The sequence below is a fragment of the Mustela erminea genome, chromosome 12, assembly GCF_009829155.1.
Source record: "Mustela erminea isolate mMusErm1 chromosome 12, mMusErm1.Pri, whole genome shotgun sequence".
Taxonomy (NCBI): domain Eukaryota; kingdom Metazoa; phylum Chordata; class Mammalia; order Carnivora; family Mustelidae; genus Mustela; species Mustela erminea.
In genome coordinates, this window is record NC_045625.1 from 73208715 (window position 1) to 73236021 (window position 27307).

Here is a 27307-nt window from a genome sequence, read left to right on the forward strand (position 1 = left end):
TTCAGGAAGATAAAGCTATGGTTACATAGATCCTATGACAGAGGATACAGTTACTCAGGGTACTTTATGAACTCAAATCACTGGTAAACTGAGGGTAAACACTAACCGATGAATTATCCTAAAACTGATTTTTTCAGAGAGGTCCTTTATTCCAATGATTTTCACCACGATCCTTCTCTTTTTCCATTGGAATTAAGACCTAAGTCTCACTTTCAGGTTCACCTTTTAATTCTTCTGCTGTACAACTGGTCACCTTCCCCACCAGATGCCACCAGATGCCAAAAAGAAGCCCGAGTACTTTGAGGTCATGACACAAGTTATTTCTATAGAGAAAAACTTCTGTCCAAGAAGGAATAATACTAGAATAAATATATGAGGAAATATATAGAAAAATGACTTGAAAAATCAATTGAATATATAAGAGCCCAGCAGGGATATATAGGTGCATCTGAGTAGGTCTTTTAGAGAATAAGGTTCTCTCTGAGGGAAAAAAAAAATAATAATACTCTTATTGCTTCCAAAATTAACCCAAATAATATCTCTAAATAATTTCAAAACCATATGTGTGTGTATAGTTAATGTTAGCATTGTATATTATTCGTGTTATGTTCTCCCTCTATTCACAGGAATGCATTGCCTTTAAGGTTTAACCTTTAATGCTGAAGTTTCACACAGTAAGGATCAGTTCAAGGATTTCTTCCTCCAAGAGCCCTGATATTCTATTACTTAATTTCCTTTCAATGGATTTGCAGATGACAGTCCATGATAGTGCTGGTGGAAAACAGAGGACAACCACATGTGGAAAAGACTCTGGAACTCTTACAATGTGTTTTCACAGTCTGCATCAGAATTCTACAGGTGTTCTGCTGAACTGGCAGTGAAATGAGGATGGAAAGTTAGAGTTAGTGTGTTGGTAACTTTCAGCTTGGTTTTTTTTTTTCTTTTCCCTTGCTATGAATTAAAAATTACCAAAAAATCAGGAAAAGAGGAACAGCTAAGAACAAAATAATCTGTCATGATAGAGAAATTCAGAATCTACCTAACAGATGCACAGATTGTTAAGAGCTGGATTATAAGAGCTAACCTTGTTCCAGCTCCATCATTTTATAGAAACTTAAGAGATTCCAAGAGGGAGATGACCCTGGTCAGATCAGATAGCGAATCGTGATCAAGGGGAGACTCTTGGCTTCTGTGAATATAGTATTAAGGAAGTACTACATACCTCTTTACCTAAGAATGTGGGCTTCATCATAGAGTTTAGGGGTCTGGTTTCTGCTTTGTCTCCCTTTTTTATATGGCTATATTCTTTCATTTGTTCTCTAGAACTGAATTTCCTATACATTTAATTTAGTTAGCCCTTCATTTTCAAATTGTAGGTTGAATTTTTAAGAAGTTGGGAAGACTATTCAATTTCAGAAAGTTAACAGCCTGTTGTTAAAGAAAAGGAAGACAATTACAATGCCTATTTCCCTGGGTATTCCCTGTGCACGTCATAGGTCAAAAGAGTACCTGTAAAGTGACTTCAAAATGTATAAATATTACCTAGGGTATATAACCTACTGGTTCAGAACAAGAGCTCTGAAATTGTTTTGCCTGGGTCTTTTTCTCAACTCCACCACTTCCTTAGTGGTGGGACCTCAGTACTGTTACTTAACTTCTGTGTCTCATTTCCTCATTTGAAAAACAAGGTAATAACTGCACCTCTCTTTTAGTGCTGCGGCATGGGATTAACACATTAATGTGTTAGGCATGCTTAGAACTAGGTGCCATTCTGGGACGCCTGGGTGGCTCAGTTGGTTAAGCAGCTGCCTTCGGCTCAGGTCATGATCCCAGCGTCCTGGGATCAAGTCCCACATCGGGCTCCTTGCTCAGCAGGAAGCCTGCTTCTCCCTCTGCCTCTGCCTGCCATTCTGTCTGCCTGTGCTCGCTCTCTCCCCATCTCTCTCTCTGATAAATAAAATCTTAAAAAAAAAAAACAAAAAAAAAACTAGGTGCCATTCTAAAGCTGTTAAGACTGATCTTCTTATTGTCATTTCTATAATTATTATTGTGTTGACTCTTCTTGAAAAAGTTTCCTAGGAGTACTTACTTGCTGTTATTTTTGTCATATGTTCTCTACATCCCACTTAAGATTTCTATCAAAACCTGCAAGGCTGTTTTCAGATATCTTCTACCTCTGCACTGTTTGTCACAGCGAAAATGAAAGGAATTTTGGCTTACCTTGATCCACAAGCCAGGATTTTTATTTTCTCCCATTCATACATATTGGTGAAGAGACATGCCAGAACGGCTTTCGGTGGGACCCAAATATTCAGGCTCTGTGTAACTCTACACTATCAGGCACATATGTTGGTCTTTTAAGACCCAAAAGAGTGTCAACTAAGGCATCAATATTTTAGGAATATGAGGTATGCTTTTTGTTGACTAGTTGAACACCCCAAAAAAGAAGACGAAGAGATGTTTTCTATCACAACTGTTTGAGAAATACTCAGAACCCTAAGATGTGGCTGACACCTTCCCCATCAGGCAGAGCTTCCCAGGATATCATTATCTTTCACTATGAATAGATTTTTCAAGCAACGCCAATAAATTTGTGACTACACCGCTCAATTTCCCATAGCACTAACACTGAGTACATAAAAGAGAAGTTAAAATATGTCTGACTGCTTCCAGTATAACCCTTAGATTTCTTTTATTTCTATACTCCCTCAAATATAAGGTGGACTACTAAGACAAATGGTCTCTAAATACTAACAAGAAATGTGGGAAGAAATGGGAGACAATCAAGGTGAATTTTGCCACAGCATTAATTTTTTTTTTATAAGGAGCCATACACACCGAAAAGCTGTAATTCAGGGGAAGCATTGTCCTGTCTGTTTCCTAGGAATGAGAAGAAGGAGCAAAAGGTGAGAGGACTGAGAGAAGATTTCTGGATAAGTCAAAGAGTTTGCTCCTAATTATAGCTGTATAACGAGGAACAAACTGCCATAGAAGGCTGCAATCTGTCTGAAGCCGAAGAAGACAATGTCATAGTTATGTCTTTCAAATACAGTTGTTCAAGCACAGACTGGTTGATCGTCTGTCAGAGATGCTATAGAAGGGAGAATTTTGTCCCAACTATGAGAATGAATAAGATCACTTCCAGCTCTAAGGCCTAAGGTGTAATTTAATCACTAACGCTACCCATCATTAAGAGTGACCTCAAATAATTCCAAGTCCATTCATATACTCATAACATTCTTTACACACTCAATCAACAAACCTTGATGTCTGACTACATCAGACACTGTTCCAAGGCTGGTGTAGAACAGGAAGAAGAAAGGTAACACAATTTCAGCCATTGTGGAGCTTGCATTCTTTGGGAAGAAGCTCATCCAACTGCAAACAGACAAAAAAAAGATAAATGTTATTTTTTATTATTCCATTACTGTTCTTGAAAAATTAGTAAGCACTGTGAAGGAAATAAATAAAGTAGAACGATAAATTGTGACTAAGTTAGGCTACTAGGATAATCAAGACAAAAATATTTTTAAGGAACGAGTGCCAAGGAACAGAATGGAGCCACTTACGGAAAAGTTTCTGGAAATAATCCAGAAAAACAAAAATGGCAGGAGCAAAGCCCCTGAGGCAAGATCTAGCTAAACCACAACCAAGGAACAAAAAGAAGCTAAAAGGTTAGGTCAGGAGATAACCATATAAATTTCTACCAGCTGGTCCCTAACTTCAACTATATGTGGATATTTCTTGCAGTGAGTCAGACATGTATATCATCCAAAAAAAAAAAAAAATTGTTGATTTGAAATTACATTGGAAATTCTGAGACTCTTGACAAGGGCACAACCTTATTAAAGATCACAGCCATCATTTTCAAAAGCTTCACTTTGGCAATCACTTGCAGACATTTAACAGGGGTGTTTAATATCCTCCCTAAAAGATTGGGCAGGGAAGAACAAACATTCTAGCATGTCTGCAATGTGAACCTAGTGTCTCACAATTGAAAATTGGCTGGAGCTTACCCTGCTGCTTTGCCAGCAGACCAGCATTTAAAGTCTTAAATTCCTGTCCGTTCATCTGTAGTTGTGTTTATGTCTCTCACTTAAGCAGTTTTCAACACACTTCTGTGGTTCTTTTGATACAGTGAACGTGCAGGTGTATGTCTGACTATGCCAGGGATTGTGTCCAGATCTAGTCTTTATTGCTAAAACAGACATCTTTGAGTATTTGAATCATTGCATATGCCATATTTACTCTTGTGTAGGTAGGCCAATTTTCCTCCAGCTAAAGATATAACTTAAAATTATTTCTCCCCACTTACTCCTCCACTCTTCCCATTGCTTATGCTAAATAATTCAGCTCACTGCTCCAAAAGTGAATGTGAGTCACCCAACCCATCTACATTCTTTCAGGGTTAGAGAGAAGGACAGAGCCTGCAGGAAAAGGAGTCTATACCCAACAGACTTAGGCAAAAACTCTGGCTATCTGTCTCAACAGATCAAAATAATTGCTTCACCGGGACCAAGATTTTATTTTTATTTTGATCTCATTTCCTGGAAAAGACACACAATTTGGGGAGACTAGTTAGACACAGGGGTGAAAAATGCATTGCAGCTAGCCTATTTCCAAAGTCTCCTCTGAAGCCCAGGTTTTGAAACCTTTGCAATTATGAATTGGAAATCCATGTTACATAATACATTTCTGGAAAAATGCCCAAGACTCATATATACTCTACGAAGGTCTAATACTAACATTAATCTAATGAATGGTATATTAGAAAAATGATTTGTGTGCATCCTAATGGAAAGCATATTTCCTGAGCAAAGCTTGTGGATTAAAATGCACAAAATAACTCCATTCCCTAAACATAGCTTCCAGTTACCGCATCAACCAATGAGATCAGTTGGTGCATCTTTGCAGAATGCTGAGTGATTGCTCTTTTTTGTTGTTGTTGCCCAAGGGAAAGCATTTTCCAAATCTTGTGCAGGTGTCTAAGATAAGACTACCTAAAAGGAAAGAAACTGAATTCTCCTTTTTGAGCCCCTGGATGACTCCCTTCATATATAAGCTTTTTTTTTTTTTTTTTTAAACTAGTTCATTTTTCAAATGCAACAAAAAACCAAGCCCCTGTTTATCCCAGGGGGTTAATTTGGTTAAACTTGATACATCATATTGTGACTGCTTCATATTTTATTCCACAAGCCACATCATCTTTAATTTTTTATTTATAGTGATCTTCATATTCATTTCTCAACTGAGGCAGATACTTCAGGGAAAGCTGGCATTGAGCTCCAATTTTTTTTTTCTCTTTTTGTAATGAGTACTTTTTGGCCCTTAAGAAACAGCACTGACAGTAGTTTTGTTTTGTTTATTTATTTTTGTTTTTTGTATTTAAAAGCAAGAGTTTCGGACTAGGGATTCTTTTTAACCTGCTAAAGAGAGAATCAGCCTTTGTCACTCAGTAGGTGACTTGGCTTTAAATAAATCAGCATCCCACTATTCTTTTTTAAAGCACATTTGTCTTCAAAAGCTATGGAGCCTGAACTGAGTGTTTCATGTAGCTGACTTCTGATTATTAACAGGTGAGAGTGAGGAGAGGCTCTAAAGAGAGGCTTCAGTGACGTAGGAGATGAGAAATTAAATGCTCTCTGCCAAGTACAAATGAATTCATGGGTAGAACCCAGGGTCAAGGCCAACAGATTCATAATTGCATTTTAAGGAATCTAAATCCGATGTAGTTGTCCTGAGAAGCAGCCAGAAGGAACTTCAAATCAAGGTACACACAGAACTGAGAAATGTCCCGTTTCTCGGGTCATGGGCTGCCAGCAGGGGCAGAGCGGAACTTAAAACTGTAACCCCAGGGTTCGGAGTCACTCTGGGGTGGAGCCATCCAGATTCACACACACCCATGGTGCCAACGGTGGAATTTAGACTTTCAGCCTGAAACGACACTAATCTAGGACTCTTCAACTTCAGCTCCCATGTTATGGACAAGATGCTCCCCTTAGGGCCTCCATTTCCTCCACAACCAGTATTCTCCTGGTACAACCAACACTTTTCCCGTTCTTCACCGAACTCTTTCTTGGGCTCTGCATACAGTTTGGAGTCTGATGGTCTGTTCCATTTCATCACCCTCAGTAGGAACATGGATAATGTCCTCAGAATCAAAGGTGCTCTGTAAATGACATCTGTCAAACATTATTATCATGCTGCATGTAGATCTTTGGTCTTGAGTGCATATTAGGAAATATTATCATCTTTTACTGCTTCTGGCATGATTACAAATTAGTGCTCTTCTAAGAGAGCCCAAGAGAGCACAAAATGAGGATTTTATTAAGAGTCATCCTGATAGGAGACTGCTTGATAAAAAAGGATGGAACTGGGGTCCATGAGCAACCCTGTCACCAGCTAGCTGCAAATAGGCAAGCAAATCACTTAGTTCTCTGGTCTTCCGATTCCTCATGAAAAATGAGATATCTGGGGTAAATGATCTCTGCAATCTCTTCCAGTCCTAAAACTCCAGACACAGAAAAGAGAAGGAGTACTACTTCATTAGTGTTCTGGGCTCTCTTTATCTATAAGAGATCCTTATCACATTAGAGCATGATTTTTCTTTCTCAAACAGGTTTCCAGAAGGCCCTTACAGGGTTAATTTGCTTAGCTTTTGGTTTAGATCCTCTGGCACATTGTGTCCAGCCTTAATATTTTACACTGTAAGCCATATCATCTTTTATCTATTATTTATAGTGATCCTCATATTAATTTCTCAATAGCAGCTGGTGCGGCAGGAGGGACAAGTCATTGATCTTCCAATTTATCCACTACTCTTACATATCCTGAGGTCGAGGCAGCCTGGAGAGATTGATGGGAGCGCTGGCACCCACCCAGCAGCTGTGTGTTCCTCATGCATGAAAATCAACCACAGGAAACCAAAAATCGACAACTGGCAGCAATATCAGCTACCTCTGTAATAAATATAACAGGGCATTCTTTAATAATTGAATGGGGTGTCGGATTGGGTAATGAAAAACCTCCTGTATGAGAGTGCCAGTAGAGCTTTGGACTGACAGGGAGGTGGTACATTTTGGGATGGGGCAGGGAGGAGTGGGGGAGGCTGTTTGCAGATGTCAGCCTCTCATATAAGTGAATATTCTTACTCCTTGATTCTCAAGCAACTCATGATACAGAGTCAGCAATACCTCATTTTCTGTAAAGCCAAATACTCCTTGTGAAATATGCATTTTTTTAAATTTTTCAAGAAAAACAACAGATCCTTACATCATGTTATTGCTCAACAATGTAAAAGGAAATGGCCCATTGAGCCCCATCCACTATATTAGTCACAGATACCAGGTGAGCAGTGATGTCCAGAGCTTTGAATCACAGCTTTTCACTGGGACAAACCATTAACTGATTCTTAAAGGAAGGTCTTTATTCCTTATCATGGCTGAGCAGTGGCCTCCAGCAGGCCTAGCTGTGGTCTCAGTTGACTTGAGACCCTGAGAGCAGTTTGACCCTGAGCTAGTGACCTCTTCCCTTGCCTGCTCCTCAGCTAACCTGTCCTATTTGAACCCAGGTGTTGTAGACCTACTTGATCATCAGCTTTGGGTCTGTCTGGATGAAAATCCACCCTCTGAGGCCTAGCTCTCTTTTTTATTTATCTGTGACAGGGAAAACAAAGGTATAGATGATGCTGTGGTGGCAGGGCAGCAAAGAGCCCACAGGCGTGGCTAGTGAGGAACTATGAGGAAGCAAAGCTTCCCCATTAGCAGCCTGTGAAAATATTCCATTCCTCTTGGTTATTACTCAGCATGCATACTATATAGACACACGTATTATCTCTGCATTTTTTTGTATAATAGATTGACTAATAATGCCCTCCAGGGATAAACGGGAGTGTCAAGCTGCTCAGAAATTTCAGGCACAGAACTGCCAGGAATCTATTTACTTCTAACAAAACGTGTTACAGAGATTTTGAGTGTACATGGGGTTTGAGCAATGTTATGATTTTCACAGATAGAGCCTCACAAAGGGTTCCGCCCAGTGTGCATTTTATCTTCCTCAAATGAACAGAGGCTGAGTCAATTCCTTTGAGTGTCAAAATTACAGTAAGTATGTTAAATGGCTTAATCTCATACAGGACCATTGTCTGAAATAAACAGACAATAAAAACAGATAATTGTTCCAGCAGGACTGTACAATTTAGGCACTTTTTTATTTTGTTTCTCTTTTTTCCTTCAACTTAAATACTATTTTCTCTTTTTGTTCTCTAATCAGGTCTTATTCCATAATTAGCTATAAAATAAAAAATTCTAGTGGAAACTAGCTCCTAGATGAAAACTAAGACATAAAATGTAATATTACCTGTGCAAAGCAAGTCAGACTCACTAAATACAATGGGTAGAGTTTTGGAGCAGCCCCTCAACCAGGGTTGCTATTAACAGAGTGGTAACAGTAACAGTAATTGAGTGAAGGAATAGTAATGATATTGTGTGTTCCTACAGAGTATAACAATCTTCAAAATATTTGTAAGTGCATTGTTTCACCTGACCTTCAAAATAACCATACATGGTAGGCAGGCCGGATGTTCTTATTCCCATATAATGGACAAGGAAACTAAATTTCAAAGATACTAAAACAGTTCACCCATCTAAGAAGCCAGGTAATCAGGTTCTCTACTAGTCTAGGTTCCTCCCTGCGAATTAGTAGGCTATTATAAAGCAACAACATTAATAATCAAGAAAGAAGCCAAAACAACATATCCTCAGAACTTTCCTGTTCAGAGGACTTTGGAGGTAGCTATTGTTGGATGGGGGTTATTAGGAACACAACAAGAATTTTGGGGCTCTGTAAAATGTATCAATCCAGGAGGGGGGAGTGTAGGTAATTTAAAAAATGCAATCTGTAAGATACCATACAATTTGACATTCACCTAAAAATAATTCAAATTGGGGGAGTAAAGGGCTCATATGTCTTGAGACAGTTTTTAAAAAAAACATTCCCTAAAGAAGCATCCTGCTTACCTATATTTTATAGCCTTAGCTGCAGAGTTTATGTGAACTACTTCTTCCACTTTCCCCTCTAAAATATAATCCTCTGTGAGACAAGAACACTGCAATATATCACTCTTTTGAGGAAGGAGAGTTCTGGAGGATTGCGAGCCCATGCACACGACAAAAAAAATCACTTAACTCATGTGTTTACTAACACATGAAGGAGGAAGGTAGGATAATTGATGTCTGTCACCGACTATTAAGGCATTCTTCATCCAGGATGGGATACTTTGCAGCCATAATGCTCCCTGCCACCACTGATCACTTGCCGTGAATCTCTGTGATTCTCCAGGGATCTGCTCAACACTGGCTTCCTGCAGGAGAGCTCTGAAGCCCTCACTGAGCAGGTGTTGGACCCATAACAACTCTCTCTCTACCTATGAGAATCAGGATTATCACGTGAATGATTTAAGCAGCCAGGGGATCCTACTCAGTAAAAGTTTAACCGTATTATCCAAGCTCTGAAAAGCTACCAATGAAAATATAAAAAATGGTTGGGCGCAGGTACCTAAGCAGCCTCACCTTACTGCACACACAGTTATCTTCAGCTGAATCACATACCCTTCCCTATGCAGTCTGATATTACCGAATGAACAAAACTTAAATATGCCAAAGTGAGTCGAGCAGTATGGAGGCGTCAAAAAAGGGAAAAGTGATCATCCAGATTCTAATGATTCAACACAAACTTGTGTCTTTAAGATGGTGAAGGAGTCTCTGGAGGAAGAAAAAAACATGAAGAATGCTAAGGCATAATAGTGAGAAGAAGCATTTACCACCACTAAGAATATTAATAAGAAGCTGCATCACTGGTTACTTAGGAATTCAGTGCATTTTCTTTGCTTTATCTTCACTAAAAGCCACCTAACATAAATCCCAGAACTGCTGAGAAACACGCTTGTCAAACCTTTGCAACAGCTTGGGACTCTGTTATATAAACTTTGGGAGCCTATTAAACTTGAAATAGAAAGCCCTTTGAAAATAGATGTTCTTATCTGTTTTGGCATATTCATCCCCTTAGGAGAGTTGTGATTCAGAGAATATTAAATAATAATACTTTTTTTTTTTTTAAAAAAGCAGTTGAGAAAACACAGCACTTCAAAAGGCTTAAATCTGGAAGCATTTCAAATACGAGGTTTAGGATTACCAGTATAGTTTATAATCTCCTAATTATTTGAGAATGAGGGCACTTTTATGTATCTCTCTTTTTGGAATCACTGGAAATATCAATTAAACATAACAAATTAAGAGAAATTCCCTGGAGATGTGGGAGCTTATTATGCACAATGGCCTTATGCTAGTGCTTAACAATTTGTCTGTAATCAATCCAGAAAAGTTTCCTAAATCCAAGAAATTTGATGGCAATAATTTAGGGCTCAATTAAGCATTTGTATCCTACAATCATCAGAATTGCATTTAGCTTTGAAAAATGATAATTTGTGCGTAAGCCATGTTTACCAAAGTTGACACCAACAACTCGATTTCCATGGGGGAACTTCTAGTTTTCTACCGTTCCTGCCCCAGCTATGTTTACGCAGTCTCCACATGCATGAAGCTACATGCATGAAGCTTCATGGTGACTTGCCACAGTCACCAGCAGCCACAGACAAATCATTCATTACCAGATGCCACCACTGTGGAAGAGTGGAAGGGGGGAATCTTTGCCACTGGGAATCTTTGCCACCTGAGACAGGGACGTGCGTCTTCAAGAGTTCTGTTCCTCCAGTGCAAAGAAGCCACTGGTGTTCTGGTGGATGTGGGGTAAATTTCATTTTCTCCTTTTCTGTAACACATTGCAAGAGGGTATCAAAAACTACTGCTGTGTTATCAATGAATACTACTTTATTACCTTTTATTAAGAATCTCAATTCTCACAAGAATTACAATGTATGTATTTTAAAGGAAATAAACTACACAAAAATTCAGCTGATAGACACCGACTTTTCTGTTCTTTGGTCTGTTTTTCTTAAGAGAAACTTTTGTTCTTAATTTTATAATGACTTTATAAAAATATAATTGACACCCAATACACTGTATAAAAAGAGGGGACAAGAGAGAGAGCACAAGCAGGGGGAGCAGCAGAGGAAGAGGAAGAAGCATGTCCACTGCTGAGCAAAGGACTCGATCCCAGGACCCTGGAATCATGACCTGAGCTGAAGGCAGATGCTTAACTGACTGAGACACACAGGTGCCCGAAAGTACACAATTTAATAAGGTTCCAAAATATGCACATATGATGAAACAATCATACAATAAAAAAAAAAGGACATACCCATTTACCCACAAAAAAGTTTCTTGTGCCCATTCATTACCCCCTTCCACTCTTCTCCATCCTGCTTTTCCCAATCGCCAGGTGACCAGTGATCTGCTTTCTATCATTATAGATATAGTGGCATTTTCTAGAAATTTATGGAAATTGATTCCTGCAATGTGGAATCTTTGGTTTCTTTCACTCAGTGTAATTATTTTGTGTCTAATCCCTATTTGTGTATGTATACACTCTTTGTTTTGCTGAGTAGTTTCCAATTGTATGAGTGCCACAGTATACATGTTCATTCATCTGTTGATGGATGCTTGAGGTGGTATAGTATCTAGCTAATAAAAATAAGGTTGTTAAGAACACTCATGTACAAGTCTTCATATGAACACATACTTTAATTTTTACCGATTAATAGCTAGGAGTTGAAGGGCTGGGTCATGTGCTAGGTGCATGTTTAACTTCTAAAGAAACTACCACAGTTTTCTGAACTGATTGTACCATTTTTGTACCCCCAGCAGTGTATAAGAGTTCCATTTTCTATGCTTACTCACCAACACTTGTAGTCAGACTTTGTTTTTTTTTTTTTTTTTAAATTTCAGACAATGAGAGGGAAAGTAGCACAAGCAATAAGTGGGGCAGAGGAGAGAGAGAGAGAAGCAAGCTGCCTATGGAGCAGGGATCCTGATGTGGGGCTCAATCCCAGGACCCTGGGATCATGATGCAAACCAAAGGCAGATGCATAACTGACGGAGCCACCCAGAAACCAAAGACTTTTTAATTTTAGCTACTGAACAGGTACAAAGTGCTGTTAATTTCCACTCAGTTAATGAATGATGACACAGAGAAACTTCCTGTGCTTATTTGCATTTGATGCATGTCTCTTCGGAGAAAATTCTTTTCTAATATTTTTACCCATGTTTCTAGCTCTTAAAACCTCTCTATACTGAGTTTTACGAGTTCTTGCTATTCTAGACACCAATATTTTCAGATATATGATTTGAAAAGGTTTTGTACCAGTCCATGGCTTTCCTGTCATTATCTTAATAATGTCTTTCAGGAGTGCATGTGTGGCTCAGTGGGTTGGGGTCTCTGCCTTCGATTCAGCTCATAATCCCATCGACTTTGGATTGAGCCCAACAGTGGGCTCCCTATTCAGTGGGGAGCCTGCTTTCTCTTCTCTCTCTCGGCCTGCCTCTCTGCCTACTTGTGGTCTCTGTCTCTCAAATAAATAAATAAATAACATCTTTAAAAAAAAAAAAAAAAGAAACCATATTTAATCAAAGGATAGAAACACCAAACTTAACACCAAAGCAAAGAGATTGTGGAAGTCATCAACCACAGAAAGATTCTGATACCTTTCTAGAAGGCAAAAAGTGAAATGTAGGCATGGTGGACAGAATGATCAAGTCAAGACTACCCTGAGAAGGGGCTGCACAAAGCCAGTTTACTTCTGCTGAGCCTCGGTTAGAGTAAAGAGAGAGAAGAGGGGCTGACTACAAGGAGACAAAAGTCCAGAATAAAAGTTCATTTAATGAGCTCCAAGGATCACTCAGTCGGCCCTCCATAACACTCTGTATGAATTACAAGAGATTGTTGGTGAGCGAAATAAGGGAAAGGGAACGAGTGGCCAGCCACAGGTTATTAGCTAGAGTTCACTGTCATTACTACCAATTCCATCCAAGGCTGCCCACCCATGGCTTCATTTGCCATAACTGAAGATAACTGCTTTATAAATGGTCAAAGGAGGAGCAGTCTTTCTGGCAACTTTATAAATAGCTGTTATTGTTAAAATATTTTCATTCATGACTAAATCAATCACTTTAAAAAAATTTTACCTTGACAAAGTCTATCTCAACCTGTTTGCTTCTGCCAAGCCATAATATTATCTAAGAACAACAACTTCCCAACTAAATTATTTCATCTTACGAGGACAAGTAAGAGAATGGTCTGTATTTTGGAAAAAAGCACCCTGTCCCTATTCCCATTTGACAAGAAAAATGAAGAGGTAGATTTTCCTGGGATATCCTTGTCCAAATTTCCTCTTACTGTCCTGAAGTCCTAACACTCATCATGTTTAATTCTTCCTCCTTTGGGAAAAAAAAGAGATAGAAATCATATGACTGTAATTTACTGTTTTCAGATATGTCAGATGTGACCACCTTTTTCAGAGTTCCTCTAAGAAATCTTTGCCCAAAATTTCTACTAACTTGCTATTTCTGTTCAAAAAAAAAAAAAAAAGAAAATCAAGAAATTGTTCCTTACTGAACTCTCCTCAAATGATATCAAGGAATTATGGCTAAACGTCATAGCTGTAAATCATTTCTCCTCCTAGAGAGTTTAGAAAGGCCTTATAATATTTGTCCTTTTCTGCAAGCAGAATGTGCGTCTGAGTGCGACCTTCTGCGTCCCACCAACCTCAAAGTGTCGTAAGGACGGAAGTCCCCATTTGCTCCACCAACAGAGCTCTAAAACTAATTCTGTAGCATAGGAATCATGTCCACAGCTATTTCAAATACAAGAAATAAAAATATATACAAAACTTTAAAATGTATACACATTTTTTTTAACTGATCAGTATGATTCTTGGTTCTGAAACTTTTGCATGTCATATTCGTAATGTGCAACATCAGCCCAATGAGAGAGAAACAAGTCAGTGAAGTAAGTTGAAGGGCTGCCTGGGTGGCTCAGCCAGTTAGGCGTCTACCTTCAGCTCACGTCATAATCCCCAGGTCCTGGGATGGAGCCCCGCCATGGGCTCTCTGCTCAGTGCAAGGCTGCTTCTCCCCCTGCCTGCTGCTCCCCCTGCTTGTGCGTGCTCGCTCTCTCTCTCGATCTCTCTCTGACATGTAAATAAATAAAATCTGAAAAAGAAAATGAAGTAAGCCAAAGAAAGGAGATTCAAACTAGGTAAAGCCATGCGTAAGGTGAGATTATTTTGAAATCTTTCTCAGCATGCGGAAGCTTCCAGCTCCTAGACAGTAATACACGTTCCCCTTGCCACACTCCCAAGAGTAGGTCTCCCCTCTTGTGCATGAGAACGTCTAGAATTACATGTATGTGCCAACGATGTGGAGGGAACCTGGCTGGCATACTCACAATGACCAAACTGTATTGGTCTGACTTGAGTCCATTACACTGCTCCACTATTAACTTGAATAAATGATGGTTTTCCTTTCGAGACATGAACCAGCTTCTCATCTATATGGAACCATCCACCGGTGCATTCCTTTCAGGTGGATAACAATTAATCTAGACTATAATCTTTATATATTTACATAACATCTTCAAGTACCATCTTACCTATCTGGATCCTTCCAAGTAGACCAAAGAGCAAACCGGGTCTGCAAGGCTGAATTACGATTGTGGGATGGTACAAGGCTCGCAACTGATGGTCCCTGACCCCCGTCTTCTGAGATCAGAATCCAGTGTGGTCCTTGAACAAAAGAAGACTTCATATTGGGCAGTGGCTGTGCTCCTTGTGAGTACAGCAGCACCGTTCTCAGTACCCTAAGAACTACAAAGAATAAAAATAAAAATTTAAAAAACGCTCACACACACTCCTGAGTAAGAGCTCTGGCATCACTCGGGCTGGGCTGGGTTCGAATGCCGACTAAGGCACTACCGTCTGTGTGACCCCTGCCAAATTCCCAAAAAGAAAGAGCGAGCTCACCTGCCGGAAAGGGAGGCCAAGGAATACACACAGCATCTACTCAGGTCAGGGTTAGGAGTCGGATCAGAAACAACCTCTGCCGCTTGCCAGGTGACTCTGGTGGCCTGGCTCCAGGCCTCACAGGGAAGCAGGGAAGTTGCCTCGAGCAGCAGGCCACCCCTCGCAGCGCTAGGGGGCTCCCGTGCTCGCTTGTTTGGCGGGCTCAGGGGAGGGCTGGCAACTCACGGCGGGGGCGTGGGGACCACAGCAGTCCCACAGAGCTCCCCACAATATGGCTGCCCGCAGGCGGCCATATTGGGTCTAATCAACTCAGGCACGTCAGAAGGAAGTCCCAGGCCCTGGAGGTTGGTGGGCGGGGCCTTCCAGGCCCTGGAGGCTGGTGGGCGGGGCTCTGAGGCCTCGTCCTTTGCCCACTGGCATACTCACTTCCCAACACTGGGCCTGCTCCTCCCTTCTCTGTGACGTGCTCCAGGCATATATCACAAGCACCGGGCTGGGTTGCTCAGTGCCTGCTAGACCTCGAGAAGAGTTAGGACCTCCGGAGGCGCTCTCCGAGTTTCATACTCTTGTCTCGCGATCGTTTGGCACACTGCAAGCGCTACATGGGCAATCTGCTTAGTAAGTTTCGTCCCCCGCCCCGCCGCCGTCCCCTGCCAGGCCGATGTCGCCCGCTGGTCTCTCCTGCCTGCTCAGCCTCCCATCCTGTCCGGCACCACCCGGCTGCTCCGGCTGCTCCGGCTGCTCCCACACCTTCCCACTGCCCTGGGCACAGGCCATTCCACCGGGATCGGAGGCCTTTACCAGCTAGCTTTCATGTGGAGCCAAAGAGACGGTATCCGCTCCCTCAGGCCGTGTGTTCCCCTGTGGGCCTCCTCCCCTCGGTGAACTGGAAGGACCCTCCGAAAACACCTGTACGGTCTGCTTGTACCTCCATCATGTGCAGACCCTCGAGAACCGTGAGGATCCCTCCACCCCGGCAGAAATTCACTGTCCTGCCTTCCCAACCCCAGCAGACAGTCGAGGCTGTGAAGCCGAAACCATCCAGTTACCTCCCCCCTTCCTGCCCAAAGGCGTTGGGGGAGAAGGTCCAAGAAGTGCCCAGAGAAGGGAAGGAAGATTTGGGAGACACCAGAGGGCCGGATGATGGGAACAGGGCCCCCCACAGCAGTGGGGATATACTGTTGCCATCCAGGCCCCTGGAGACCGGTGGACTGCTCAGTTCCCACCAAGGCAGCCCTGCACCTGGGGACCCATCTCCCAGTCCCTCAGGAGACAGCTTGGGGGCCAACACTCAGACACCTCGGGTGAGCTGCCCCTCGCCCCCAACAGAAAGACCTGCTGTCACTTTAGAGGGCCCAGCTGGTGACGTTGCTCCTCTTCGGAAGCCTGCTCCGGAGGTAGCAGTGCTCTCGGACCCAACCCCAGGCTGCCCCTTGCTGCAGGAGACATCAACACAGAAAGTGGTGGCTGAGAACCATCGGCCTAGCCAGAGCACACCAGACCTCTTGAGGAAGGTCACAGAGGCGCATAAGCCTCGAGGCAAGCCATCCGAGCACCCCTTGCCACCAGTATCTGCCACCAGGAGGCCCTCCAAAAGGAAAATACCCATGCCACTTTCTGTGCCTCTGCCATCAGCAATGCCATTCCAGTGGGGCAGAGGAGAGTTGCCCCCACCTCCCAAGCTTCCTCGCATAGCTTTGGGCAGAAACCTGGGCATTCTGGACAATACCGAGGGGCAGGGGAAGATGATCTTGGAGGGCAGAGCAGAGATCCTGGCAGACAACGGGGCCACTCAACCTGCCCCTTCCTCCCCCCTACTTGCCTCCAAGACTACAGACTCCCTGCCCCGGGCCATTCACACATCACAGGTCCCTGGTCCTACCACCGACTTGGCTGACCAATCTGCCAGGCCCCCAATCCCATCTGTCCCTCCACCCTCCCCAACAGAGACTACTGATCAGGGAACAGCACCTGGAGCTCCAAACTCTCCCACTCTGGCTGTTCCTACTGGCTCTCCTCCCCCTGGGGAAATTCCACTTCAGAAGGAACACCCTCTTCAAACAGTCATCCGTACAACACCTACTTCCGACCCCCCGGCTCCTCCTAACACCTCAACCGTCTCATCACAGCTGCCCTCCTGCAAAGGAGAATCCCCAACTCCTATGTGTGTCGATCCCCCCCCTCTTTTCCCACCCACCCCTCTTCCAGTCCCTTCCCCAAAGAGTCCTGGTATTTTTGTGGCGGCATCAACCACAAAGGCATCAGCCAACTGGACATCTGGCCATACTTCCAACGCTGATGTCACTGACATGGACACGACTCCTGCTCCTCAAGCTATCACGCTCAGATCTCCCCGGGGCCCCGGGGTGAGCTCTCCTTCATTATCCCAGGGCCGTTGCAACAGGACGCTGAAGCGCCCTGGAAGCACTCTGGCCTCTACCATCCCATCAAAACTGATGGCCACCTGCCCCAACATCGCCCCTCAGCCCACACAGGGGACACTTGCTGGGCAACAGCAGACAGCCGTTCTTCCCAGTGCTGGCATTCCCACTGGCTTTCTGGCGAATTCTGGAACCACCAGCGTTCCAGTAGGCAGCACCTCTGCAAACTACAGCTCTACGCCTGAGGCCATGGATACCTCACCTCCCTCACAGGCCGTTGTCTTTCGTTCACTGCCTCAGTCTAAGGCAAACCACTTAGCATTCCACAACACAACACCCAGTAGCAGCCACACCACCAGGTTACCTGGCAAGGCAGCCATGACACGCATAGCAATTCCTATCCACTATGCCCCACGAATCCCCTCTCAGCCCGGATCTGGGAACCCAAAGGGGCACTAGCCTGGCCATTCCTACCCGCTGGGAAAGCCAGTAGCCCCAACACAAGCCACAGGCCCAACTGCCTCTCTAGTCCCACCATCCAGAGATGGCAGGAAGCAAGCAGGCCTTGCAGCCTCTGCATTTGGCACCACTGTCAAAAAGCAGAAGGCCTTTGGTTCCAAGGCAGGTCTTCTCCCCGGTGCCATATCAACCGCTAGTGCCCGTGCAGTTGCCGCTGGGATACACAGTGCCAGGCTCAGCGGCTCCCTACTCACACTTGCCCCTCTAGACCCCCACGTGTCAACAGGACCTGCAGCCCCCATGGACGGTGGGAGCTTTGGGGCTGGTGTGCCTATGCCAGGCCCTGCTCGCTCACAGGGACCTGGAACATCCCAAATTGGGGCAGGGCTGCAGGGGGCACCCAGCACCACTTCCGCTCCTCCTGTTGGTCAGACAACAACGGCCCTCTCTCAGAACATTCTGGCTGCTGCCGGAGGAGGGGCAAGTACTGTCACCTTAAACCCGGTTACCTGGGTCCAACCTGTCCAAAATGTGGGAAGGGCGGTAGTGGGACACCACAGTACAGTTTCCACTGCTGGAGGTGCTGGTGGGCCCAGTACCCTTCAGTGTGCCCAAGGAACACCTAGACAAAGAAAATCGTCTCCACGTGGAACACCAACGACCAAGGGCAAGCGAAACACGTCTACTTCCAACTTGGGCTTGGAGTCAAACACCAAAAGCCAACTGCCCAAAGCAGGGGTGGTCCGATTATGGGACACGACAACATGGCTCCCAACGTCAGAGGCTGCAGTGTGCCCGTTCCCCGCAAGGGCGTCCACGGCTCAACGAAACAACGAAAGCCAGGGGTAAGGGCTACCACCTCACAAAAGAGGAATTCGACATCGAGCGACGTGCATGCTTCGCCAGGAAATCCGAGCCCTAGGGGCCGACCTGCCGAAAGCACGGGCAGTGCACCTGTCCGAAAGGACAACGCTCGCTCCACCATCGCAGCCTCTGGTGTGCCCACGACACAGAAGTGCTCACAGAGAAGGGGCTCGCCTGGCCACACGACCGCTCTTGTAACTCCAGCTTGTAACACCACCATGTCTACTTGTAACACCAACTCGGTGCTTCAACCCACCACTACTTGTTCCCTCCTTCCGCCAAGCACCTGTGGCGCACCTGCCCAGACTGGACAAGCTGCCCTTCCTGCATTCCATCAGGATAACTCTGCCCCACCTGATGCAAACTCTATAGACGACATCGTAGCCATGATGGCGGCCCTTTCTATCAGCAAGCGCCCTCAGAAGACTTGCAGACTACCTGGCACTGACATAGGTGGTGCTAGGGGAATCAGCACCACATCTTCTGTGACCGGGAACGCCAAGGGTCCCCCATCCACACAGACCACACGGAGCGCCCCCAACCACAGCACTGATGGTGCAATGGGGGGTAGCGCCAAGACCTTTTAGAACCATACCCTCCGAACACGTAGGCCTGCCCCTAGTCAGAGTCCTCCTCTGACTTTGGAGAAACCAGCAATGTGTTCCGAGGGTCCTGGCCTACTGTTCCTGTGCCCTGGACATAGCCGAGTCACCTTCATAAACTGCCCAGGGCTTCCTAGGAAACTACCGAGTTCCTTTCTTTTGGGAAAGGGACATACCAAGTTCCTACCAAGTTCCTGCACATTGTTATGTGACAGTAAATGGACTTTGCTGTGCTATAGGGGGGCTCAGCCCCTTCAACTGAAACTGAACCTGTTTTCAGTAGTCAGAAGGAAACACCCTTTGCGGGTGTACATTTTGGAAGGTGAGGGGCACCTGAGCCCACTTAAGAAGTACACCAGATTTGAGAAGTTCCAGATACAGTTCCAGAATAGAAGAAAGTGGCATGTATCATCAACGGTGCCCCCCCCCCACCGCTGGCTCCCCGGCTTGGTGTTAACTTGGTGCAACCGGCAGGATGCCGTCTGCTGTCTGCTGTCTGCAAAAGTTCCTTGCCACATGCCTACTTGCCTCAATGGACCCTTACCTTTCCCAAACTGAACATATACTTCTCTAGCTATAAAACTTTGTTCCTGTTAACCTGCCTTTGCTCATGTGCCTTTTTGTCTCAACAGTGGAGAAAGAATTAACCTATGTGAGTGGTGATGGGTTCAGCCGGAATTAACTCTGTACAATTTTCTGTGTATCAGGGGCTGGGATGTGGAAGTAGCCAGGCTGCTAGTGCTGACTCTTGAGATCTGCATTTTGACTGTAAGGGATGGCAATCCAGAAGGACATACGGTTCAGAGGCGGGAGGGATGAGGTGACTGCCCTCCCCTCTTCCCTGTGTGTTTCCTCTCCTCTCCCCCCACTCTGACCTCATTAGCGGCGGGATAACCCCCGATGTGTCAAAGGAAGCCACTCGATGATTTTAGTTTCTAAACATGTTGAAATGCTTTCTTCTGTGCCTTCTTACTTAATTTAGACTTAGTCCCGTCAACCAATATGTGCCCTCTTCACCCAGAGAGGACAGTCTGAACCTAGAGGAACAAAGGGAGTAGAAGCCCGTGCTTGCTCTGTGGCCTGGCTCTGGCCATTTTCACTGCCTCCTGCTATGAACTCTTAGACTGTAGAAGGCCACCTCTTAGAGAACATTTCTCTGTCATACCTGTTTGACAAATCCCGACTCAACGGGTCCACACGGTAAATGGAGTCACTTGAGCCTCTGGCAAGCCATATATGTGAATACTGGCAAGTCCTATAAAACTTCTCCTAACAATCGAGTCTTTGTCTCAAACAAGCCTACTCTGGAAAGCCATCCTGCGAAGTAAGCTAAGGTGGGCAACTGCCCGAGACTTCCCTGACCTGTACACTTCCGGGCACCCTGAAGTCCAGTGCATGTAAACATCTCCTTTGTTCCTTCCTGATTCTGCTCTAGTCATATGCTCAGCCACCTGCAACTCCCCGAGGTCCCCTTGCTTTGAGCCAGACCTTTGTGTAAGTGACTACAGAAACTACCACTCTCCACGCAGTCATCGGCCAAAATCAAAGTATCTTATGTCTGCTTGAGCAGGTTGAATAATAGCCCCTAAAACACGGCCCCCCAGGTCCATATCCTTGTCCTTATAATCTACGATTTTCAGTACATTTGGAAAAAGGTCTTTGTAGATATAATTAAGTTAGAGTTTTGAGGTGGCGGGATCCCTCGATAAAATAAATAGCAAGTATCCTTACACATGGAGGACGGGGGGAGATTTGAGGCAGAAAAAAGGGAAGATGTGGGCACATAGAGGAGAAGGTGATGTATAGACAAAGTCAGAGACTGAGTGATGTGCTCATAAGCCGAGGAAGATAGCAACCCTTAGAAGCTGAAAGAGGCACAGAATGGATTCTGCCCTCGAACATCTATACAGCTCTACTGACACCTTGATTTCAGACTTTTGGCCTCCAGAACCATGAGAGAGGAACCTTCTGTTGTTTAAGCCACCACGTAAGTGGCCATTTTCATGGCAGCCACAGGGAACTAACACAGCTGGCATTAAACCTTTCCCAGGTCTTCGTGGTTCACTGCACAACACTGTCTGGCCTAACCTCCATGTGTTCAAACTGTTTCAAAGGTCACAATGTCCTACCACCTAAGAAGGACCACAGCACAAAACCATCTTCTCTGGCAGTACCAAGACAGTCCCCACATAGACATTTTACTTGGCAGACTTTGGCTCCTTTTCATTTCTCAGTGTTCCCATGTAATGCACTAAATGTTAACATCTTTCAAATATCCTAATAAACTACAAAAACCTTACTACATCTAGGTCTGGAGTAGGGTAGGAAGTAAAAAAGGAAAGATAGAGACTGAAATATGTTTTTACTTTTATTAATAACCCAGGTTTGAGAAGCCCAGTTTGAATGAAAGCTAAATGGCCCCATAACTGAACTCCAGAATTGGGCAGACTACCAACTAGTAATACTCGGGATGTGAGAAACAGAAGATACCCACTCGCATTCTCGAGGAAGAGAACAGAATTAGTCAAGGCGAGCATGACCGGTTAATTCTTCCTAAACTTTCTATGGACACCATTTGCCCACCTTAGGAGCAGAGTAAATAAAGAAGCAGAGCTGAAATGAGCTAAGGAGCTCTCTCTTGACATGACTAAACGATCAGGAGTGGCGAAGGAACATTTGGTACTCCCTACTCCCACCCCAGCATTTAAAAACAAAACAAAACAAAACACACATTTACAATGTAAAACATATCAAACTACTTTAACCCTGATTTACTCTTCCTACACTAAATAGCCAATCAGGAGCCTTGTGCAAAAACATCCTGATTAGATGCTAATAAAATTCTTTGCGAGCGGATCCCTCTACATGACTCAGAGGGAGAATATAGACCTGTATTGCTTCAGGACTTTCTTACCAAGAATCCCTCTCATTTGTATCCTATTCTAACAAATACGGCCCATGGCCTAGCTCCACCTTCATCTGCTCTTCCTGGGTTAGTCATAAAGACACACGTAGAAATAAACAGAAGGCATAAGGTAGGAATGTATAAAATAGTGGGAAAAAACATTCAAAGTGGAGTCCAGTACCACCACCATTTACCAGAGGTGAACTTTCAAGCAGCAGCATTCACATTTCTTTTCTGGTTTATCTGTCAAGTGATAATAAGCAGTATGTACATAACTCCTTTTCATTTTCTGAAATCTGGTTTTTATGGCTAGCCACCATACACCAAGTAACATGCTAAGGCAACATCGACAGATCAAAAATGTCAGTCCCTGGTCTCAAGGAACGTTGCCTAGGAGAAGACAGAGACATGTAAAAAACACAATTAAAATACAGTGTAGCCCACGCGACTGTAGCCAACGCAACAACCAGGAAGGCCAAAGTGCCATGGTAGCCAAAAGGAGAGTGTGGTCACAACACTAAAAGGACTTCACAATAAAAATAATATGCAAATTGAGTTTTGAAAAATGCAGTGGCTTTTTCCAGGTGCACAACAGGGAGAAAGGACTGCTTGGTGGAAGGAAAAGGACAATCCAATATGGTGAACTATTCACATAACCCAGGATAGTCCAGTGGGGAGGAGCACTTGATGTAAGGATTACATAAACTGGGCATCATGACTCTTTGTAAACACAAAGCCCCTGAATAATGACTCAACTGACAGACCATACGCCCATTTTTGCAAGACTACCTTCATAGAAACGCTGAGGACCCATTTAAGGGGGAAGAAAACAGAATTAGTAACTCCTACCAGAAAGACTAAGGACCTGATATTAAAACCAGGAAACCAATGAGAAGATATTCAGAGGCAGAACCCAGTGTGTCCGACGATGAATTCAGATTTGGCGATGAGAAGTCATAAGGAAAGTACAAACAATGGTAATCTTAACATCTTCTGCCTAAAATGTTATCCCTAAAACAACGTACAAAGAGTTTCTTACAAGTTACAAAGACAAGAATGCTATTTCAGTGATCAAGTCTATTGGAGTTAATTGGTGATGGCTCTGCGTTCTCTCAGCCTTCTAGTTCCATGGTCTTTTCTCAAGGATTAAATTATCTGAGGATCTGGGACGCCTGGGTGGCTCAGTTGGTTGGGCAGCTGCCTTCGGCTCAGGTCATGATCCCAGCATCCTGAGATCGAGTCCCACGTCGGGCTCCTTGCTTGGCGGGTAGCCTGCTTCTCCCTCTACCTCTGCCTGCCACTCTGTCTGCCTGTGCTTGCTCTCGCTTCTCTCTCTATGACAAATAAATAAATAAAATCTTTAAAAAAAAAAATTATCTGAGGATCTGGCTTTCAGTTTTTGTTCACAATTTGTTGGTTCTGATATCTTAGTGTTGGCAGTTGTTCAGTTATTAAGAAATGGTTCAATGTCTTTGTCTCTAGCATCCTTCCATGCCTCCTTTTCTTGAAGTTTTTACCTTTAGTTTCAATCGCACATTTAAATTTATCTTTTTTTGGTAAAATACTTATTGTTTTATTTATTTGTTTATTACGGTAAGATACTTACTGTTTTTATTTTTAATTTTTTTTTCTGGCAAGAGGTCTTCTCAAGAGGTTGTACTCTTTGAAATCCCATCAGCAATGAATAGGATTCTCTGTTGTCTCACATCCTTACCAGCAAGTAGTACTGTCAGTTTTTGGTATTTAAGCCATTTTATTAAATGGGTGGGGTATCCCACGGGTGTTTTGTTTTTCTCTAATGCACAGTGCACATCCTTTTCCAATAATTCCCCAATGTTGAGCAATTCTTTTTTAAAGATTTTATTTATTTGACAGAGATCTCAAGTAGGCAGAGAGAGAGAGACAGAGAGAGAAGCAGGCTCCCTGCTGAGCAGACAGCCGGATGTGGGACTCGATCCCAGGACCCCGAGATCATGACCTGAGCTGAACACAGCAGCTTAACCTACCGAGCCACCCAGGCGCCCCTGTTGAGCAATTTATAGACGCATATTTGTCCTTTTTATATACTACCCACTAAGATGTCTACTCCTATTGCCTTTTCATTTTAACTGATTTATGGAGTTTGGTTTCTTATTATGAAGTTGTTGTTGTCGTCGTTGTTTTTGTTGTTAGTTTACTACTTCTCTGAATATTCCGCATGCATATCTTTCTTTAGATATGTGTTTTGAAAACATATTCTCCTAATCAGGTGCCTGTCTTTCCATTCTTTGAACACTGTCTTTCACAGAATGGACATTTTAAAATTTAATAAAGTCCACATTATCAATTTTCTTTTCTTTCACGAATCACGCTTTCTGTGTTGTACATAAAATCTGTGCTTCAATCACACATTTAGTCTTTTACGGTGGCAAAATACACGTAACAGAAAATTTTAAATATACACTTCAGTGGCATTAAAATGCATTCACGATGTCGTATAACCATCACCACCATCCATCGCCAGAACTTTTCTTATCATCCCAAAGTGAAACTCTATTCCCATAAGAGCAACATCCCAATACCCACGCAGCGCAAGTCCTAGAAACCACCATTTGACTTCCTGCTTCCATGAATTTGCCTATTCTAAATACCTCAGCTAGGTAGAATCATATAATATTTGCCCTTTTGTAACTGACTGACTTCACTTAGCATAATGTGTTCAAGGTTCATCCATGTTGTAGCGTCTATCAGAACGTCATGACTTTTTCAGTCTGAATAACATTCCATTATACGCATATATCATACCCAGTAGGTAGTGTAAATATAGGTATACATTTCCTATACATTATAGGAAAATGTAAAATTACGTATTTGGTATTAGAAATCTGAGAAAACTTTTCTATTTTGAGGAAATTTGTCTAATAACAATTATCTTTTATCAGGAGCTCACTACCACTCTGAGAAGATGGGGCTAACCCCCACACTGACTCACTGAATGTCTTTCTTACATGAACCAAAGAAGACTGAACCTACTCTCTAAAAAAGTCTTATCTGGCATAGATCTAAGAGAGCAAAAAGAAAACCTCAAGAGGTTCAGTACTTCTGTTCAGAGAAGCAACTGGAACTTTCGATGATTACCTGGCACTGACCGGACTTGCTTGACATGAAAATAGAATTGTAAATCTCACAAGATCAGATGACCTTGGAAGAATTTCAAAACTTCCTGCCATTAATTGGAATTCCCTTAAGAAAGCCTTCCTTAGGGACGCCTGAGTGGCTCAGTTGGTTAAGCAGCTGCCTTCGGCTCAGGTCATGATCCCAGCGTCCTGGGATCGAGTCCACCATTGGGCTCCTTGCTCAGCAGGGAGCCTGCTTCTCCCTCTGCCTCTGCCTGCCATTCTGCCTGTGCTCGCTCTCTCCCCCAATCTCTCTGATAAATAAATAAAAATCTTTAAATAAAAAAAAAAAAAAAAGAAAGCCTTCCTTAAACATACTGATAATATGCTTCACAGATTGATATTCAGAAGCCCATGTTTTGGCTAAAGGAGCTTCAGGAAAACAAAACAAAAGAAAAGGAGACTTGTGGTTTAGTTCTACCTACTTTGGAGCCTCTGTTTAAATCACCCACTTCTGCTGTACTCTGTCATCTTATCTATAAAATTGAGGCAGCTCTAAAACGTGTTGCACAGCTTCATGTGTACTTGCCTTCATTTGTTTAGAATACTGGTAGCATCTAAAATATTACTCAAAGAGTGCACATGCCATTTTGAATCCTCCAGTACAACTCTTTCCAAATAAAGAAAAGAAAAGGGGCCCCAAATAACTAAGAGGTTCCCAAAGGGACACAATTATTTTATGGTCCATCTGGGACAAGAACCCTGGTATTAGCCATCCCACTCCATTATTCTTTTATTGGGTTCTGAATAATACAGAGAAAGAAAAGCTCCATTCTATGTAGCTGGTGCAGGCCTTGGCAAGGCTGGGATTGGACACTGCGCATTAAGAAGTACCTGGAAAATTCTTAAAACTAAATGAGTTCTATACCAGGCACACAGAAAACAGTGGTACCTGAAGATGTTTCCACTGAAAGGGCAGAACTGGTAACTGAAGGTATATATGGGCTCTAGTTCCAAACAGGATAAGTGAATTCCCACTTCCTGGCACCTTGGAGGATCCACCCCAATATATAATACTGAACTACAATAAACATTTGAACTAGGTTATATTTAATTCTGGATGCTCATGTAAGCTAACAAACTATCTCAGGCATCACTTATGTTGTCGTTTTTTCATGTTTGATTTTTAATTTCTAAGTTTTCCAAGCACAAAACAGAGGTCGGAGAAAGCTATATGGGAGGCGGCAGAAATAAAATAAGCTCATTTCATTTACTGTGAAAATTAAGGTCCGATTTAATTCTTCATAGTTGTAAGTGTCCAAACCAACTATTTTCATTTTACAGCCAAGGCTCCTCAAAAAATCATGCTGAAGGACTTCTAATTACCCCGAAGTTACCTTATCTGCCTCAATACATATCACTATGTATTATGGGAATTCTTCTGAGTAGCAGAGAAAGACATCCTGGCTAAACACTGTCATGCCTATAATGCAGATATGATGGTCTCAAACCATCCTAAAGGCGTTAGAGCGCACTTTTCCACTACTCATATCAACAGAGGACAAAACAATATACTTTTGCTTGTATAAGCTAACTCACTTCTTCATTAAAATGGATGGCCCATAAGTAAGTCTGCAGTGTGGGCATCCCTGGATGCTGAATGTTTTGTGGGTCTTATTAATGTCAAGGGTTTCTAGGGAGGCCAGACTCAAAAACTTTGAGTCTAGTTTGACATTTACAACTAAATTATTACATAACCTTGAGCAGAGTAAGCGTCATAAAAGAAAGATATTAATACTTGCCATCCCTACTTTGTGGGGCTCTTCTAAAGTATTAAAGTAATAGAGGTATATCTATGAATGCATATATTTTCATTGATACTTGTACACACTTGAAAAATAACTCTACTGAATGCACTTATAAAAATCTTGACGATGTGTGTCCCCAAACTAGTTCCCAGTGCTTCCACTAAAACTACTTAAATTAACAAAAACCCATGTTTTAGGTTAGTTGTCAGAGAACTACAA

At 43.1% G+C, this 27307-nt stretch overlaps 2 protein-coding genes across 18 annotated transcripts in view; one reads left to right on the forward strand and one right to left on the reverse strand.

The window, feature by feature from the left end:
* Window positions 1-27307, reverse strand: part of LOC116570709 — a 233628-nt gene that overhangs the window by 200691 nt on the left and 5630 nt on the right. For 10 of the 17 annotated variants that reach the window (XM_032308194.1, XM_032308186.1, XM_032308185.1 and 7 more), the window contains exons 1-3: window positions 14605-14847; window positions 3263-3378; window positions 2839-2880 (exon numbers count right to left, since the gene is read on the reverse strand). In XM_032308194.1, the coding sequence (XP_032164085.1) occupies window positions 2839-2880; window positions 3263-3378; window positions 14605-14759 (313 nt within the window). In that variant the 5' untranslated portion in view covers window positions 14760-14847. Of the gene's footprint in view, window positions 1-2838; window positions 2881-3262; window positions 3379-13319; window positions 13392-14019; window positions 14059-14604; window positions 14848-14974; window positions 15852-27307 lie in introns of those variants that run through there. The other 7 variants (XM_032308189.1, XM_032308192.1, XM_032308197.1 and 4 more) reach the window with 5 other exon arrangements.
* LOC116570014 (nuclear pore-associated protein 1-like) lies at window positions 15577-16871 on the forward strand. The gene is given in 2 exon segments (XM_032306511.1): window positions 15577-16530; window positions 16533-16871. Coding segments are annotated over 2 exon segments (1293 nt in total).